At 35.2% G+C, this 20,681-nt stretch overlaps 1 protein-coding gene across 3 annotated transcripts in view; it reads right to left on the bottom strand.

Annotated features, from left to right (window-relative positions):
• Positions 1 to 20,681, bottom strand: part of GABRA1 (gamma-aminobutyric acid type A receptor subunit alpha1) — a 43,622-nt gene that overhangs the window by 20,753 nt on the left and 2,188 nt on the right. For 2 of the 3 annotated variants that reach the window (XM_075510006.1, XM_075510007.1), the window contains exons 2-5: positions 20,329 to 20,416; positions 16,427 to 16,539; positions 6,342 to 6,409; positions 332 to 552 (exon numbers count right to left, since the gene is read on the bottom strand). In XM_075510006.1, coding sequence (XP_075366121.1) covers positions 332 to 552; positions 6,342 to 6,409; positions 16,427 to 16,539; positions 20,329 to 20,402 — 476 coding nt within the window. In that variant the 5' untranslated portion in view covers positions 20,403 to 20,416. Of the gene's footprint in view, positions 1 to 331; positions 553 to 6,341; positions 6,410 to 16,426; positions 16,540 to 19,309; positions 19,416 to 20,328; positions 20,417 to 20,681 lie in introns of those variants that run through there. The other variant, XM_075510008.1, reaches the window with a different exon arrangement.

Raw genomic sequence — 20,681 nt, 5'->3', positions numbered from 1 at the left:
GCTTTATTATACTTTGCTGATGGAATCCTTGAAAGCAACTCCAAATTAAGGTCCTCTGCAAATTGATGGGTTCCTAATACTATAGGTACCTTTTTAAAATCAAGCATTAAGACACATCCAGGGAGTGTTAATGTAGCACAGCAGGAGGGGAAAAAAATAAACACTGCAAATGCCTCAGTTTGTCCATCATTCCGTGGCCTATTGTGAAAATAATTACTAAGCAGGAATCAAATTACACTCAAAAAGGAACCTGTTTCCTGTTTGGAAAATACGATGTTTTAACGAGTCAAACTGTCAAACTAAACGAAGGATATAATATTTTAGGGCTCACCTCATTGTGTATAGCAATGTCCCGTCCTCTGTAATTCGTAATAGTTTATTTGGCATCGTCATGTTATGAGCCACTGACTTCTTTCCATTGTGGAAAAAGGTATCAGGTGTCCAAATTTTGCTGGCCATTAAATTATTTAACCGGAGAACAGTCATAGGTCCTTTGAATTTCAATCTCTCATCTTTCCAGCTTTGGCGGAAAAATACATCGATAGTGTATTCCTACATCAATTCAGAAAAAAGGGAAGCACTTATGATGCCATATGTTGCAATATGAGAATTTGAAAAGTATATTCTTACTGTTCGCTAGAAGCAAGATGACAATGAAATTAGTAATTATCAGAACATTTATTCTCTATATTACTTACAATGTACCTGAAGCTGGTTATTAAACAGTTGCAATATCATTACTGTGTTCAACAGAATAAATGTTAGGAAGAACAGTATATCAAAAGTTAGACAAGAATTTGAGATATAATATAGTGGAAACAAAATAATTCACCCTTTTCTCACTTTTCCTTCACCTGTAATAAAACTGTAATTTGAAGCTGTGGGTATGTAGCCAGTATGCGTAGCACAAGAAGAATATGTCTCTTAGAAGAAAACAAGCCTGGTGAGACAGGGTCTTACTAGAGCCTTTTTTTCTAAGTGTCTCATTAGCATAAACATGTAGTCAACCTGCAAAAAGTTTACAGTTCACTAAAATTATGTGGTCTGATTTATGAGACATGGAATGGCTCATTGGGCCAAGTCATTGGACTACAGAGAGTACAAGCCGAGGACAGCTTTGGACCAAGAATTATAGTTTGGTTATGCAAGGACTGGGCCAATGGGGAAGAGATGCAGTGGCTGCTGACTCAGTGTACATGGGGAGAATCAAAATAACCAGCACTCACTACAAAATGGAAGAATTATTTGTTACAAAGCAACAGGAACAAAGTTAAGAGGGAGAGGATGAGATTAGGAAAAATATGTTGAAGTATTATATATAAAACATAGATGTATGCGTGGTGAAAATGTGAAAAACTCCTGTGGATGCATATAGTATATTTTCCCAGGGAAAAATTCCACTCTGACATGAAAAGTTCAGTATGGGATTATCCTGCCCCTTCCATCATTCATGGCTATGATATTGTGATAAACATCAAAAGCAGCTATCCAAACACTGTTCAAAATTACCCTGAATGATAATCTTTTGGCTGAGAAACTGAACCTTTGCTGCGATCTTCTGCCAATGGAGATGGCAAATCCTGAAATAAAGGAAATTCCTGTGTGTAAAGGCACAGGCAGCTATAAGGAAAAGAGCTTCCCCAAGGAATACGTTAGTAAAGAGGAACATTCTGGAATGTGTGTGCAAAATCTCTTTGTGGCAGACTCCCTTAGACTTGTGATTTTTCTTTTAACAAATGGCAATGCTCCATACAATGTAAGCAATTGTGAGCTGTTTAATCCTATCACCAAGTAAGAATGGTGATTCTTACTGGTGGTGTGTTTTTCTGGTTTTAGGGCATGAAATGCCTAAATAAATTTCTTGTGGACATGGAAATGTTGTAGTTCCATGGGTTGGTCTTACTTTGGGTTTGTTTGGTTTTTGGTTTGGTTTTGTTTTTTTTTTTTTTTTTTATTTACATCCCAGGCCTGTGAATCATTTTGGTGCACACTTAATTGTATTTCCATTTTTTTAATCACGTGCTCAGTGAGCTGCTGAAGCCTGGATTTGTTCAGCTCCAGTGACAGCAGTTGTGCCCTTATAGCCAAGTACTCGCTTCAGGATTTTGCTGGGTCGGGGCCTTAGGTTGAACTATGTGCAAAATCTTGTCCCAGGTGTGCAGCACAGTAGGAGAGGAGGAGGTTTAAAAATGCAGAAGATGGCATTAAAATATTGGATTTCCTCCATGTTTTACTAGCTCCAAAGAAAATTTCTTCCTACACACATGGGAAAGGTAAAAGTTAGAAGGTGACATCATTTCAGTGTGCATGTAAGCCATTCCCTTTTTATCTCTTTCAACTGCAAAGAAGGAGGTGAGTGGGAGGTGGTACAGGTTGAGAGAAGGGAGTCTGGTTCTTTTCTTTATATGAACACAAGGTTCTTATCCTGGAAAAGAACAAGGAGTCTGAGAAATTTGATAAGGGACCTGACAGCATAAGACAAAACTCAATTAAAAAGTAGCTGACAGGTCATGCCTGGCACAGACTGAATCTTTCTCTATCCCAGGCCATTGCACCATATAGGATGAATTCATTTGGCTGAGATTTCTCAGCTCCTTAGCTTTCACTACCCACTTTAACATGTACAATAATTCTCCTGAAATGAATCCTGACAGACAACTGATCTTTGAGATCAAGTCATCAGATACTCTGATTAGGGCTTGCTTCTACAGGAGGGTGCCGTACAGAACAAGGGAAGGATTTCCAAAAAATGTACTATAGCAGGGGTCTATGTGCAAACATATGAGCGAGACGAAATTCAGAATAAATTCTCCACAGTGGAGACTCTTCATTCCTTAGTGTGCAGGTAAAGAAAGAAGATTCCTATTTGCACTTTGGCGATAAGTTGTATGGTATTGAATATTTATAACACTTTGACTTAAATGTTCTCTAACTTACTCATCTGATATTTCTCCCCGGAGACTGTTTATTCACAGGGTAGACCACACTGTGGTCTACATCAGATGAGGTGGTGTACAGGAAGCTAGTAAGATAGAAATTCATTCCTGAAGAGCTTACAGTACAGAAGCAGTGGGAATGAAAGTTTACTAGAAAAAAAAAAAAATCTGTCTTTACGCAAAAAGTTAATTTTAAAACCCTTCTTATTCCAGATAATGTAGATGGAAAATTTCACAAAAATGACAGTCATGTGAGAATAGCCAGTTATCTGTTATTAGTTCAATCCACCATCTGAGAGAGCATGCCTGAAAACCTGCAAAGTTCTTCCCAAAAAAGATGTTTTTATTTTAAAAAGTGCTTTTCTCCTGCTTAACTTTATTCACAAGTTTAAGAACAAGCCAAGATATTCTCTTTATAGAATAACAGGTTATGTCTATGCTGCTCTTAAAACAGTGTATTGAGAGTGGGTAGGAACACCATGTACTCCTGATATATCAACCTACTATCTATATAACTGCCTCATTGGATTCCTCCAAACAGATGGTCTAGGTATGCTGATGCCTCACTGTGGCTGTAGTTTCATAACATATGGCGTCAGCTGGAATAGCTCCTTGCCAGTTCCCAGCCATCAGTCATGTGCTCAGGCAGCAGCGCATCATTCCCTCAGTGTGCCAGTACAGCTGCTTGTGAGGCCTCCCTGTGACCAAATCCCCCAATCCAGTCTACACTCACTGTAAATCTGCTCACTGGAGCAAATTTGGGATAGCCCTCAAATGATTGTGTCTACAACCAACCTGTAGTACGCATAGAGGACTTTGCACTAAATGTACATTGAAATTAATATAAACTTTATATTCTGGTAAGCTCTTCGTTTTATCTTTCTGTCTCTGATTTCACACTTATTTCCTTAAGCAAAAGAGTTAGCATGAGTAGGCTCCACGCACATCATTTTCTAGGGGAGGTGAGTAGGAGTTTTACACTAAATACTTTTCTGTAATTCCTTAGTTTTCAAAACATATGAACAACAGCCTGTGTGTTTCTTGGTCCCACTCTTTATTAAGAGACTGAAGAATTCTTTCTCCTATTTAACTAAGGGAAAATCAGGAGCCAATGTGGTATGGGTTTTTAATTATTTTTGAGAATTTTTTTGTAGGTAGTGATCACTTATGCTACAGTAATTCAGCTATACTGAATTATAGCTGAAGTCAATAATTTTTTTTCAAATATACCAATTCCTAATTCTGAAAGTAGATTATTTTTGGCTTTAGTATTTTATTCTTCCTTAAAACCCAATTCCCATACAAGCATCAGTTTGTCCTAGGAATGTAAAATTAGTTTTACCTTCTACTTAATAATTAAATCGCCTGAAACTACAAAGTATAAGTAGATGCTGAAGTCCAAACATTGTACAGTCCCAAGTAATTCAGCAGGCCTATCAGTTACTCTAAATTTATGTCTACAGGTAGGAAAGCAACCACGTCCATTTGTTTATTAGATTGCCATTCATTATTGGAGTTCTCTAGTAAATCTGACTCAACAGAGCAAACAATAGCTTAGCCAGCTGACTTGTAGAAAACAACTCTAATAAATATTAATACAAAGCATACATTCACCCACATATATCTATCACTCTTTTTTTGTTCACCTCCCACAAGCATCTATGTCCAGCCCAATACTTTAAATTACGTTAATTTTCAGGAAATTAACAAGAGACCTGTCCCAAGAAGACAGGTCTCTACAAAAACAGAGCAACCTCAGATCACTTACAAACTGCAGCTGCTACAGTTTTAATTCAGACTATTAAATTAAAAAAAATATATATTTTGGTCACATGACTTCAAATGACTGTGTTTGAAGTTGTCAGTTTGTCCAGTGGTGATTGGTTACCTATTTTGAGACAGAAATGGGAAAGCAAGATGAAGTGTTTTGCTGAACCGATTACCAGAACACAAATAGCAGGTGTCAGTGGTTTCTACCACTCTTTAATCCAAGGGATTTCCCCTCTTTTGATGTATAATTTAGAGTAATAAGTAGACATTGTAATTCACAAGATTATCACAGAACAAAAAAGCAGAAGCCGAATGATTTTTTTTAATTCTTCTTCATGGTATATATAGTACTTAGACAGTACTGTATATATTTGCTGAGGAGACAAGTCACCAGTCTAGCTGTTTTCCTGGATTACCCTTCTATTGTAGGTCTTCTCACCAGAATGACTGGTCAAAACGTCTGTGCTGCCCACGCTATTCTTTCTCATTTAAATATAATGGCATCAGTTGCAATAAATTTGAGTGTAGTTTTATAAATGCTATTTTCCAAGCAATCGGGGAAAATGGTGTCTTTGCATAAAGTTCATTTAGGAAAATAAACTATCTTGTAAAAGTTACTTTCTCTGTTATTCTGTCCCTTAACATTGTTTTGAGTAGTCAGAAAATTGTAATAACCTGGTGTTTTAGGCCTGTCTACAGTTTTAGTTCAAATTAAACAACTTACAATTTCATGGTAAGAAATGGAACTTGTTTCCTTTCCTGTGATAATTTTTTTTCTGATTTTATTTTTTTTCATTTTTCTTTTGGTGAATGTCTTTAGCTAAATGTAGCCAGCTACAAGGTTGAACTGTATTCTTTTCTTCATTTCAATTAACGAGGATGTTTCCAGCACTCATCCTAACACAGGATCCAGAAGATACTACTAGCTGCAGACCAGGCTTTCCCTGTCAATAGCAACCTACTTGTGAAGACCTCATTTATATGCAAAATTTAAAGTACCTTATCTGTATTTTTACACAATTTTTAATATCTCTTAAGACCAGGGCTCACAACATCTTCATTCAGTTTTCTGTACTTCTCCATCCCCTGCAGTTATCTAGCAATTTGATGTTAATATTCATTCCATAAAGAAGTGACACTAATTCTCTCATTAATCTTCTCTTTCAGCAGCCAAGATCTGGGAAAGTCACTTCCCATTGATCAGTAGCTTTTAATATAAAAATACAGGTTAGACTGTACAGATGTCACACTGTAGGCATAAGTGTTAATTGCATTTTAAGATGATGATCTTTCTCGGCAAATTGGATCAGTGATGTGCCAGCAAGGACCTGAGCAATCATTCTCAGAAGAATATGGATCCAAACCCTAATGCATTTCATAATATATTATGTAGCAAATATAAGGTCTGTTAAAACACATTATTAAAGTCACTGAGGCTGCTAATTTCAGGGCACTTAAATGCAGTCACAGCTAGCAGGAATGGTTGCACATAAAAGCTGACAGCATTCTGGAATCAAGGGTTTAAAAAAAGCCCAGCCTTAAAAGGAGTAAATAAGTTATTGCATAGATCTTTCATTCTCCAAATTAAAAAGACAAGAGAAAATGAATGCTGTAGAAATATAGGCCATCACTTACCATATCATGGTCTGAAACAGGCCCAAAACTGGTGACGAAGATGTCAGTCTTCACTTCAGTTACACGCTCTGATGAAGCAGGAAATTAGGACAGTGAGTGTCTATCAGCAGTCTTCATTAGATCTAACCACTACCAATTCTCACAATAAATAGAAAAATTATTGGCTTTGATTAGGCATTCTAAAATTGGTCTACAATAGGGTCCTGATAATTTATTGCTTCTAGATGTAATTTCACAGTCAATATTGTCAGCAACAATTTTTTTATTACAGTGTTTCCACAGAACTTTTTGAGACATAGCTTGTGATGCCACAGTACGGCAGCCTTAATTCCACTGTTGTGTAAATCTTTTCACTCTTTGACTAACAAATCTTCTTGTCTGACAATATAAATAGCGCTGAATATTCTACACAGTACGCAAAAGTCTCTTTGGGTACTCAGTGTTTCTGGGCAAGCTGAATGAAAGGCTCTAATAATTAACCCTGGGCTTATGAATTACACATTTTGTCTTGAGACACAGGAACATAGAAGAAAAAGAGAGAGAGAGAGAGAACACATTATGGTGGATAAAAACATAAAGCTATTTTATTGGCATGAGTTAGCAATGGCTCTATTACCCTTAACTGCAATAAACAGGAGTTAAAACTTTTCCAAATAAATATCAGCTAAACTTCTCTACTACACTTTTTGACTTATGTATAAATGTTATAGTTTGTAAATGTTTTAGATTTCTTTTTAAATTGATATGGGCACTAACATTAGATTTCCCTTAAACTACCAAATTTATTTTATAGGCATCAATGATAGGTTAGTGTAAATAATAATTCAGAAATCTATAACATGTACATAACATAGATTATATGTATATGCTATACCATAAATCTCGACTTCTCTGTGATTTCATTTGCTCCATGGAGCATTTGCTCCATGGCACAATGCCCTTGGCCACTTCAGAAGAATCTAATGATTTTAGTGGTCACAAATGCTGAGCCTGAGATGCCTACAATGGTGCTATCTCTAGAAAGAGCCAAACATCTGGCCTCTGCAAGTCTATTGTTAAAAGTCACTTTGAGAAACACACAAGCTTAACCTCCCTCTTCCTCTCCTCCCCCTCTACACACACACACACAGTATCAGTCACTTCTGAACATATTGGTATTTTCTAGGCCACACATCACAAAATATTCACCCAGGATGGCATATATCAAAATAACTCTGTTGATTTAAATATAGCTGCAGGGAGTAACACCACCTGGAGGCATAAATCCAAACAGTGTTGAGTGGAGCTAACCCCATCAGCTTTCAGACTTTATAGTAATGTAAGTCTGAATACATTCACTGTAGTGCTATACAAGCCAGCATGCTGTTTTTGGTAGAAATTTCAAATGTGGAAGGAGTGATACATTTCTTAGATAACTTTCAAGAAAGAAATAAATTGAGAAATCTGGAATATTAAAAGTAATCCTAAAGAAAAGGGGCTAACAGAAAAGTACATGTATAGTAAGCAAAAGTCATACAGCGGGCAAAAATTTTCATAAGACTAAGAAATGAACTATCTAGAGAACTATCTAGCTGTCTGTATAACGTTATTTAAATATTGTAAAATAATTAAATTTAAAAAATAATTTAATACAAGCCTTTGATTTCAAAAGACTTTGGGCTGTTTAAATATGATTTGTTCCATCTATCAAGAAAGTTCTGACAGAAAAGAAGTGAAATAAGGAATCAAGGTTAAGCAGCCAGTAACAATATACATTTCTGTATCTGATGCAAAAGTTCTAATGAGAATCAGCGTTCTACAATATGCATACAGGTTTTTCACTTTCATTCAAAAAAGTCTACAACTTCTAAATATATATAAATGTAAGCAATTTAATATAAATGTTTAATATATATACAATAAAATATCTCATTTTGTGAGACAGCAATAATCAAGATGTAATATTAGATCTGATTCTACTGTCATTCTAGTAATGCACTGAATGACACTTGTATTCTGTTAGCAAGTTAATGCAAAAATTAGGTGGTAGGAAAAGTAATCTCCAGGACTCATTAAAAAAGTTAAAGGTTGAAATTTCCAATGTATTATTCATAATCACAGAAAGTAAAATACTATGATGTGGCTGAATTGCCTAATAATATTCTTTTTGTTCTTTATATCTGTGACTGAGACATGTACAAACTACAGTGACTATTGACAAAAGCATTGGACAGGTGAAATTTCCTCCTTGGCTGTCCAGTGAAATTAATGTGTGACCTTATCATTGTTTACAAGCTTTTCAACTGACTTAAAGAAATTTAAGGTTTGTCCTGACATCTAATTGGCTCTGGACTTAAAGAAGTTCACAGTGAGAATTTAACTTTCTATTACTGGAAGAAATATATAGTTGTCCAGAAATTACTTGGCTTGGGAAAAAAGTATTGTCTCATTCAGCCCATCACTTCACAAAAGTTCAGGAGCCTGTGGTCTTGTATGAAACAGCTGGAAGAAAAAGAAGATGGAGATTTCACAAAGTCCAGTAAAACATTGCTGAATGGATTCTTTAAGTTCCAGCTACTGAATCACCTTTTCTTAAGACTGAGAAACTAATGTCATCGTGAAACCTATTAGCCTTTTACATACTGAAAAGTGACTCAAATGACTCTTCTAAAGATCTTTCATCCTGACTCTCCATCTCTCCGTCTCCTTTCCATTGAGGCACTTCCACTGGTGCCACTAGGAGACAGAAGATGCTAGCAGCTCTTCAGGCACAATGCATTCATCCCTTAATGGTGTAAACTCAAAGTCCCAGCTCTGAGTGAGCCTCTATTTAATATGATATAGCTAACTGATTTACCTTGCACAAACACAGAATATGCTCTCTGAATCAGTGGCATATCATGTAGTGGTATCCTGAGTTCTAGTTTTGGGAGACATATGGTCACAGTAGAGAGGTTGAGGCTTAAGGAAATCACTTTGAGGACACAAAATGGAAACTAAAGGCTTTGGCAGTAAGATGGAAGATTTCCAAGGGAGTGGAAAAATGAGTGATGCTTTTCATTTCTGTATAATATTGAAGATAATTTAAGTGGCATGTAAGTCATAAGTAATAATAGAAAATTCGGATTGTGAACTCACAAGAGATTGTGTTATCTTCATAGTGATTACACTTTTGCAGAGCATCTAATCCCAGGTCTCTTCAAATTCAGATAAAGCCACTGTACACACTGCCAAATTATTTATTTTTTCTTTGATATGTACCTTATTTTGAAGAGCAATGAAAAAGTGTATATGAACACACATAAAAAGATTAGACCTTCCAAAGCCATATGGAAGTTTTGAAATTTTTGTTTGCTGTTTTACTAATTAGATGATTCAACTGTGCTTTTTGTTAAGAGCTTCCTAAGTTGTGAGTCACTCCTGCACAGAACATGTGTTTACTCATACGGTTGGGATATATATTTAGAATCAAGGTTAACCATGTTCAGTCTGCAGCTTCATTACCTTGGGAAGGCTTAAACTGTGCTTCAAATACTCAGAATGCATTTTTCAAGAACCTCAAATTCTGAGCTATATTCAAAACCTTCACAATATTCCTAAGAACTAGAGAAAATTCTAAGTCATTGAACAAAATAAGCTCGGGTCAGGAGCTGATTGGACTGCTGAGGATAAATCTATCAGTTGTAAAGACGTGTTAAGCATGTCTCTTGACTATAACAGCTATCTCATGAACTAGGACTAAGTAATATAGGGATATCTGTAGAACATGTAACAGTTCCAGTAAAAAAACCCCAAGGAAATTATCAATGACTTACTAGTTTTACTATAAGGCAACCATAGGGTCCAAGTAGTTACTGATCAGCAAAATAGCAACTGAGTACCACACCTAGACACTCTGGAACATAGCCTCAGGCATTGATCCACATATAGCTATGAAAGCACCAGTCAATGTGAACTACTGTAATTTTACTGTTTACAACTACTGCCTTTTGCTAATGATGCTAGACTAATGTAAAATCTCAAAATTAGTAACAATAAATATTTTGATTTAAACTCCCAGGGAGCTCATTATTGCTAGACTTGTGATTGGATTACAAATTGAGAACAAAATAAGAAATACAGATTTATTTAAACAGCAGGAAATAAGCCTATTTATCATAAGAAACTATATATTAAATATTTCTCTTTCTGACCTGCTGGTATTTGAGCACAAGGCTTATTTGAATTGCATATTTTGGTCATTTTAATTAATTCCATCTTTTCAGGTAATGCACTTGTTCCTCCTGCATGTCTTGTGTAAGTGTGTGCTAAAATTATTAAAATATGAAAGGAATTTAGATGCCTGTATAGTGTATACTGTTATTACTAAAAAAGTCATGTAGACTAATCACCCTGGCTGCATCCTATGAAGTATTTTGATTGAAGAATCACAACAAATACACTCATAAGAATTTTGTGCTGCTGCTTTTGTAAAAGCAGAGACCAAAAGGGAGAACAGTGAGCTGTCCTGTGATTACCCAGCTACAGTCTGTACTGCTATGAAGGGTTTACCGAGAGCTGCATAGTGTCATGGCAGCTCTCCCAATGCCAATTAACAGCACAAAGCTGCTCATATCCTCCCTACCTCCCTAATGTTGTATTAAATAAATTTTCCTAGGGTCGTCTGTGGCTTTTTACAGTTGCCTTTACATCAATATGGTGCCTACAGAGTGGAAAAAAGACCAAAATCAGCCCTTTCATTTTTTACAGAGTTAAGTGTAGCATCTAGTCCTTCTTCACTTGCAGCATGATGTTTAGAGGTCCAGTATAGCACTCTCTTTTCATTTAAAGTAGAAACATTTAGGTTTAACTAAATTTTTATTACACATACAGACCAAAACCATATTCTCCCTAAACTTTAAGTCAGCTCAGATATGAGTTGAAATCCAACAATTTCCATTGGGACCTCAATCACCAAGAGGTAAGTTTATCATATATTTATTTATAGATGATGTTCTCATAAAACTGAATTTTAAAACCTAATTAACATAATACTGTCAGGTTTATTTCCCATCACTTTAAATATAAGCACTCTGTGGAAGTAATGAATTGCCTGAGATGGACCAACGTTCCACTTAAGGACAGTCACACTCAATTTTGATAAACATCACACAGGAGAGCTCAACAAATAGCTTTTACTGATAGCATAAACCAAGTATAATTCTGTTCAATACTGACATAATGTTGATAATCTACTTGGGATGATCTAATAGGCATTCAACCCAACTACAAAAGCAAATTTCATTTAGGAAGATTCTGGTCTGCCCAATCAAACCCACTCTTGTTCTTCTTAGTTCTGTATTAAACAGCCTTTCTACTACAAAATCCCTCTCAAAGGGATAAACCACATTTACAATTATTCTAAGTTAATAGGTCACAGACCACATGATATCCTTTAGTTCAGAGAGGGGATGTGTGCACTACAAAGGTGATAGTCTTAAAAAATCTGTAGCTGCACCTGATTTCATGTTAATGAATCTCAGCATCAGGTACAAACAACCTGCGCTGTGCAAGCCCGCCCTCTCTCCACTGGTGGCACTCCAAATCTGCCATGGTGGCATCCCAGGGCTCATCTCTATTCCCCACATGAAGACAACCTAGAACAAAAGGCAATGGCATATCCATTTATCTGAGAAACTTATTTTTTCCATCACTTTTCATTGCTTTTCAATTCTTTTTATAGTGGTTTACTATAGTTTACTAACCATTCTAGATATAGGGGTTTACTATGAGAGGTCACCAAACATTGAGGTGAATTCTCCTCCTTATCTGACTCCTTCCCACCACTATCTGATCCTTTATTTTGTTCAGGATTGTGTATTTGAAAACAGAATAGCATCTTTATTATTTAGCCCAGGTTTGATCACCTGTAGTTCTAGGATCCAGATACTTCCCACAGAAAATTATGCTATTACCTAAATGACTTCACTGTTTATTTTTTCCCTTAATGTCTGACATCGTTTCCTCTTTTTCAGCTTCAACATGTTACTCTCCGCTATTCCTCCTTCTTGCTTTTTGTAAATTATTATCCACTCATAGAGTTAATAGGTGTCCTCTAGTGTGATTCAGAATGTTTTTACATCCATTTTGAAAGTTCTATTTTCCAAGCATAAATAACTGTAAATGTAGTTATTTGTCCATGTTTATGGATGGGTACAATAGATGCTATTTCCTAGCAATGTCTGACTAAGTGACTATGCCCACATATGAAGGAGGCAAACATCTAAATAATATAATTTATATCAATAATTATTGATAAGAGGTGCAAATGTGCCAATGCATAGTATAGTGCTGTGTGTTTCTTTTAAAGAAAAATCAGATTAATTTTAGCCACAATGTCATTTTTAAATACCAAGCATATTCAATCACTATAATTTTTCCCTGTGGGTCATCTACTCCATTTTTTTATATTCTTGTTAATGAGTAATAGTTCCTTCTTTGTTTAATGCAAAATGCTCAGAGCTGCTCACTAAATTTCAGATATGGCCTTACTGGGTGATCTGATGAATAATAATTTTCATTCCCATGCTCTTTATGGAGCATACGTGTTTTTTATTTTTCCTTTTGAAGTGATACCTCAAGAGAAGATCTAAAAAAAGGAAAAGGAGGACTTAATATTAATCTAGCACTGATTCCATGCATGCTGAAAGAGTGATTCAAAATTCAGCACCTCTAAATTTTTCATTATCTTAATGCTCCACCTTTTAACCTGGCTTTCCAATTAATATATAGTATAACTCCAACAATGTATCTTTGTAATGAGATCTCTCCAGGAGCTTGTTCCTGGCTTCATGGTGCCTCATCTGCCTCACCAGGATATTTTTACCAATGAAACTGTTCACCACACTAGTAGGAAGTTTGCAAACTTGGGATAGAGAAATACCATGGCATTTATTTCAAAAAGGAGGAAATTACTCCTATAAGTGAGTAGAACAAGATCAAGATCAAACCCCTTTCACAATTCATTACAATTTTTCAGTAAACATACCTTTTTGTCACGGAATTCTTCATGCATACACATAAACACAAGGAAGGAGAAACAAATACTGACTGAAGAAACTCTATCATCTACCTTTTCTTCCATAGGTGAGAAAGAGAGAAATTGGTTCTCTTTTCTGTTTCTGTTCATGCACAGAATTCTCTTTTCTGTAGATGTATGTATTTGAAAAACTGCACGACAGAAGGAGAGGTAGTACAGGAATAAGCAGAGTTTTCTGCAATATGCCCCTTTCTGTAGAAGAAAGTAACTGTACCACGCAATGTTTTACTTCATCTACTGTTTCTCAGAAGGCATAGAAAGAACAGGACAGACAATTTTGGATAACTGGAAGAGTGCTATAGTGTAATCAGTGGTACACAGATTTACATTGTGCCTAACAGCGTAAAATTTATCAACATAACATATATGTATGAGGGTCTCTGGTCTCTTAAATTCTCTGATAGCTACATCACAGCTAATATGGAACGAATGAGTTTTAGACCTAATTCTATATATCTAAAAATGCTGTTATATTGGTAGCTTTGTTAACTTTCTCTTTAGAGTAGATAAAAATCGTGTTTTGATTGAAATATTTAATAAGAAGCCATCACTGATGTTGGGAAGAAAACTGAAAACACTGCTCTTCCATATACATTTTAAAATTTCCAGCAACAGATCATGCTATGATGGAAGGCTATTGAACTTCCAGCTCCAAAACCTGTGCTATATTTGATATATTAATTTATATTTCTCATTGGATATTTTTATGTATGGAACATTTCAGAATACATTTCCCCATTATACAAAGTTTCTAAATCAAATATGTCAAAATTGAGTCATCTTGAGGTTCTTAGCTCATATTTAGACACCTCAGCAAGAAGGTTTTGCAGAGGTGAATTTCAAAATTCCTGAGCAAACCCTTTATTATAAATTGGTACCAGAATTGAAAACATTGGCCTAGATGTTTGTCCCTAGTTTTTGAAATCTATAATTTGTCTTTTGAGTTAAGTATTATTCAACAGTCAAAAGAGTAAAGCTCTTTCTTACTACATTGGATTTTAAACATTAATTTACTGCCCACGATTTCATTAGATGTGGGATTTTTTAAAAGTCCTGGTACTCTTAGTTCTAGTATTCAAAGCTGACAAATATAACAGATAAATTAAATTTACTCTGCTGAACTGACACTATGAAACTATAACATACTGAGCAACAGGGAAATTGTGATATTTGAGGTTCTTGGCTACAGGCAGGAACATGCAACACAATTCAAAAGAGGAATGCAAAGATTATTTAAACTTCTCTAACCTTTGATTACAGAAACTACTCCAATCCTGCCTTCCCTCCACCCCATATTTCCCACGTTCCACTCATTTTTGCTTGTAACTGAGAGTCATGCAAATGGCTATTAAAGTTTGTGAAGAGAGTCATTTCCTCCTATAGAAGCAGTTACATTAAACAGTCTTTCTGTCAGGAGTAAATTTTAACTGGACTGGATGATCCTTTCATGAGGTATGCAGACCTGTTCTTCCAGTACACCCTTGAAGACTGACTTCAGAAACATATGTATAAACACACATACATAAGACTCTATACGGATGTCCTTAGTTCTCTAAATTGCAATCCAGAGAATGGGAGAAAATCCTTTCTCTGCATCTCCCTTTGTTTGCTCTTCTACTAACTGTTAAACAAATCATAATAGCTACAAAACTCATATAAGAAATCATCATGTGCTCAGATTTTTCTTGTAGATATGTACCAGGCTCTACACAGTTTAGAGAGTTTCATTTATTTATTGCCTTCTCTGCTGTGTTTATTTACCGTGATATAGTAGCTGACTGAATTGTACAGTTGCATTAATCAAAGATTAAGGAGCATTTATTTCTACACTAGTCCAAGGGTTTACAAGTAAGCAGGCAAAACTACTGGTAGATAAAAGTAATAAGTGATTCTCATTTTGTTGTGTATTATCTGAAATTGCACATGAAAATTTACAGACCAACCTATTTTTGAATGTGTTAATACTTTATAAACAGAACTTTATCTTTAGACATTCCTTGAAGTCAGTGTAGTCAAACCATTGAAGAAGTTGGCTCACAATTCAAGAACTGTTGCAAGATGGTAGCCTCAAACCACAGAATAAGCTTACTCTTAATTACCTTCCATTTCATCCGCAGGAGATGGTATAAGAATTCTTAATGTAATACCCTGTTCTTCTTACAGTGCAGTTCCTCTGAGAGCTATTATACGAAAACAGGTTGAACTATACTTTGTGGGGTGGGTTGCTTTGTTTTATTTTACCTGAAGAGTCCAAAAAACAAAAAAAAAGAAGACATCTGAAAGAAGTAAAACCAACCTTTCCATGCACTGGAAAGAACAGATTTGTGCTTGTATGTTTAGAACTTTCACATTTGTGAACAAGGAGCTTTTAAGACCCAGTTTTGGGGTTGTGTCACAGTAGAACAAATCAAAGAGTGAACGTAGGGATGCTGATCAAGACTAGACTTTGTAATAATGTTTTTATAAAGATGTAATTGCTATGTGTTTTTATACCTTTTTATGGATTCAGCACCAAGAGCAGAAGAAGAAAGACATTTTTACGAAGCTGTGAAGACAAAATGTTACACAAACAAATCCTGACATACGTAAGTAGAAAAAAAATCTTATAAACTTCTCTGAGACTTTTATGACTAAGGTTGATTGATGCTTTCATTTTTAAAACCAAATCCTCTTATGAAGATAGTCATAGATAGATGCGCTGTTTAGGCCTGATTCATAAACCTGCCATTTGTCAGGTCACGGGTCATATTTTGTTATCTTCTATACTTCATACATTTAAAGTTTTAATACGTATTCAGAGGTCTTCTTGAATTGTGAACCATTTTCTTCTTTTGGGTATAAGCGTGAAAAAACTGAGTATGTGAAAGACAGAGAAGGCATGGTATTTTTGAAAAAAATGATATTATATATCAGCATTATTTTATGTGTATATATAAACAGAATTAAAACAAGTACATCATGGAAAAATAACATTGTTTTAACTTATTTTTATCTAACATGTAACCTTGAAAATTATAATACAACACACCTCCCAGTCCTGGTCTCAGGCGGTTATCATAACCATCCAGCAGACGATCCAATATTCTGGTAAATACTGTGGTGTTGTCTTTAAGTTCATCTTGTGATGATGTTTGTCCATAGCTGAAATACAGAACAGTTAAGACTGAAAAACAGTAATCCACCAATAACCTTACAAGACAATAATTCCAAAATCTGTTTAATCTTCCTTGTACTGGTTTATGGTCACAAAATCTCCTCCATAAAACAAGATTGTAGTGCTTTATAGGGTTCTTTCACTTAAACATTTTCTTCTTAAATTGTACATTTTTTGTAAAATTGTAGAAAACCAGCGCCTCTCTATAAATGGTGGGCAAAGAGAACGTCAGCTCCTTAATGTTTACCTCATTATTCATTAATGGTTATAATATTCTAATATGTGTTCCTCAGTAAAAGGCTAATTTGTCAGCAAAAGATAATGTGTTTAATTCATAATAGTTATAAAGGGTTTGCATACAAAGAAAGATACAATAATTTAGAACACTGACACTTAAGTACTGAAAACAAATGCTAAAACAAAGATAAAAAAATACAGAGATGTCTTCTTTACGAATATAGAAGTAAAACAAGTGAGTGTGCATTTTCATAGGTCAGTATATAATCTTGCTTTATTTTATTTCCTATTTTCCTTTAGCAATTAGATTTGGAGGAATACCTCCAACTTTTCTATACAAATGTGTAATGAAACCACCTGTTGATATGGAAATCTCTCATGTCTGTAAAGCTTCGCTTACAGATCCCTAATGCGTATCTCTAACTCAACTAAAGGTCCTGAAATTTTGCTTGAACAAGGATAAAATTAAGCACTTTGAACTCAGCTAGCAAAATCTTACTTCCATCAATACAAATCAGAATGAAATCCTTGGGCTTAGTGGTTTCTGTCTGCTGTAGATGACATCAGAATCAACCTTCTTCTTAAATCTGAAACCTTTACCAAATATCCTGTCGTAGATGATTCCCTTAATCATAGATTACAGTTGTCTTAAAGCCAAACCCAGTATCATTTTTTCATTCATTGCTGGGAAGACTTCCATTATAAACACGTGTAGTCATCATGACTAAAAGCAAAAACACTGCTTTCCAAAACATCATTTTGTCGCACACATTGCTACTGAACTGGATAAACAGTGTGGTGCCAAAAACTTTCGTTAGGATCCGGTCTAGTCACAAAAGCATTTCTTCCATTGGGCAGCTTGTTATCCATATGGCTACAGCGATATGCAGGTCTCAGTGCTCTGCCAGTTGTTCCTGCTCTAACTAGCAAAGACCGTCTTATGAGGAATATACTGTTACATGAAATTATCTGGTTCTATTTTCTGTAATTATTTCTGAAATTATTTTCTGTAAGCTTCATCAGTCAAACATCCTTTGTGTATCCCACATGTATATCCCACTTGTATCCAATACAGAGAGACGGAGGTAAGATACCCTGAATATGGGTACTCTGGAAAAGCTTCCAAGTTATTTTGCAGTACAGGTTTGAATACGTAACACTACAAATTTAGATGAGTTTCAGAACTGACACTCACAGAAGTTTTACTAACTTTTGTTTTATTTCAATAGGATGTGACTTTGTAGAGAACAATTTTCAGGGTTTTTAAATGCATATAAATCACTGTTTCTAATGAAGACAACAAAATCTCTAATAGTTTTAAAAAATAATATGAATTTCCTCTAGGCATATCATATAATTTCACTTAATAAAAAAAATAGGTTTGTTTATTTTTCATACCTACAGTTGCATTTTAAGTCACAGACGTTAATATTTTTTCTTTTATGCTTCCCATATGTTACCAAATAACAAGTTCTCCTACTGTCTCCAGTGAGCATTATCTTTCAAAGGATCATTCCTCATACACCTTATGTAGAATTGCAACACAGACCTTTTCACTGGATTAAATTTTATATTAACACTCATTGTCAGTGAACAAGCTGCTGTACATACATATCTCAAGGATAGCAGAAGGTCATCAGGATTAAGGTGGCAGAAGGATACAAAAACACTTCGGAAATTTTAGTGCTAAATAAATGAGTATGTTTGCAGAAAAGGCGTCAGAAAGATGGACTAGTTGCAGTGCAGTCGGAAAGGATGCAATACAATACACCGCTTCCATTCTGGACATCGCATTTGTCAGTACCCTTACCTGTTCTTCCCACCATTTTATCAGAGGTAAAAAGCACCGTTAGGGCTGGTTTTAACTGACATATGGTCACAACAGGAAGAATGTGTACATATAAAATATACTGTAACTCCAGACGAATTGTGATGTTTCGTTCAAAACACACATACTAAAATAGTCTTAAAAAATGCTGGGTTTTTATGACAAGAAGAATGATATGGAAAGACTGTCTTTCTGTATCACAGACACTTTATCTAATTCATCAATTGTTTTTTATCATAAAGGATTAACACCACTCCAGAAGAAAAGGCAAGGGAAGTTACTATGACAAAATGGCTTCAGAAAGAGATATATTTCATGTAAGGTGTGTACATTTTGAGGAAAAAGTGACTGTATGCGATTGTGTTTTCATATTAAACCACAGTATAATAAAAAACTGTGCACTAACTCCATCTACAGGACATTATAATAGTGACACACCATATAATTTTTAAACACTAGTCCAATGCATTTTAAGTCTCACTTTAAGAATGCATATGCATACCTTATAGGTATAATTAATGTATGTACCCATATCTATACAATAAACATGTTTTCACAAAATTCTTTAGGTAGGCCAGACGAAGTACTTCCTGAATACTTCAAATCTCACCTTTCTTAATATATTATCAAAATAAAGGTATTTCTTCTAAAATTTCAAGTTTATTCAATACAGCAATTGTAACATGAATCACCTGCTTTTATTCTTTTTTTTTTTTTTTAGGGGAAACACTTGTGCAGATGAACCTTTGCCGCTTTGCCCACTCCACACTCTATTTAAAATCTTCAAGGTAGCCAGAGGGTAAGTTTATCTAGAGCTGCAAATGCATAAGGAGACACTATGGAGATTAAAGCACAAATACATCTTTTAGGGATCACTATTGACAATATGAAATTTCTACTGCGCTTTGGTCATTAGGTAGCATTATTGACAGGACATTAATATTTTAAAAATACAGAAATACATCTGTGAGTCTTCTTAAACACCTTTACTGAATTTTGATTGCAGAGTACTTCAAGTATACTCCAAACTGCTTTACAGTCTTTAGTTAACCTACTAGTTGTTAGATGAGGTGTTGTATGATTACGAATTGTTCTTAATACTAATGCTATTTTTAGATTATGATTTCAACATATGTTCTGTAAACATTCAGTGGAGCATGGTCTTTCAAACATAAACTGTTACGGGGTTTGAGCTTACAAATTCTTCTTCATCCAAGCAGTCTCCTTCACCAGGAAGGTCTACTTCGGATTTGCAAAACCAGCTACTAAGTTAGGAAACAATCCTGACCAACCAAGAAGTGAAAGTTCTGCCTTTGCTTGCAGGAACAATGAAGTTACTAAATGGCACTTAAATGAGATTTAAAAAAACTTAATTACACTTTTTTTTTTCTCTAAGAAACTTGTGTTTCTGAGCAGACATTATATAAGAGTTGAAAGGATTGCCCAGGTGTCTAAGAGGTAGTTTAGTTTCAATTTGTTTCAGAAAGCTTTTGCTTTTCTTTCTCCACAATATTGAAAAAAAGATGTTATACAAACAAATTGTAGTTTTCTTTCAGTCTTCCCTTAGTTAGATTTAGCTGGGATTTGAACAGGGATTAACTTTGCCCAATACACTTAGTAGTAGTGCAGCCCATGCAGTATTTGTCTGATGCTGCTATATTAAATTAAAGGTTCCTAAAATATGTTGGTGCATTAAAAAATATCTCCCCACCTTCTTTCAGTCAATGCATTCAGGAGGAGGCTCCAGGCCCAGAGGCAGTCACAAAGCACCAGGAGTCTCTTCATGGTGGGCTCTGAAACTAGAAGGAAAATAATCATCAACGTCCCCTACATTAAAACAGGTACTGTGGAAAAAAATATCTGCTTTTGGAAACTTTTGCAGAATAATTTGATGTCAGGCAATGACCTCACAATACTATAGCTCATGTCATTTAGAATAAGGGAGCGCGGCCTTGGCTGTTCTCCTGTTTACCTTCTACTTTTAGACACAGAGGCTTAGAGTGGGATTTATTTTATGGTAAGGGTGTATTCTTGTTTGCATTATTCTTGAACTTTAACAAAAAC

This window comes from Mycteria americana, chromosome 8 (assembly GCF_035582795.1).
Source record: "Mycteria americana isolate JAX WOST 10 ecotype Jacksonville Zoo and Gardens chromosome 8, USCA_MyAme_1.0, whole genome shotgun sequence".
NCBI classification, from domain to species: Eukaryota; Metazoa; Chordata; class Aves; order Ciconiiformes; family Ciconiidae; genus Mycteria; species Mycteria americana.
Note: the sequence above shows the minus strand (reverse complement) of the source record. Positions and strands in the feature narration are given on the sequence as shown.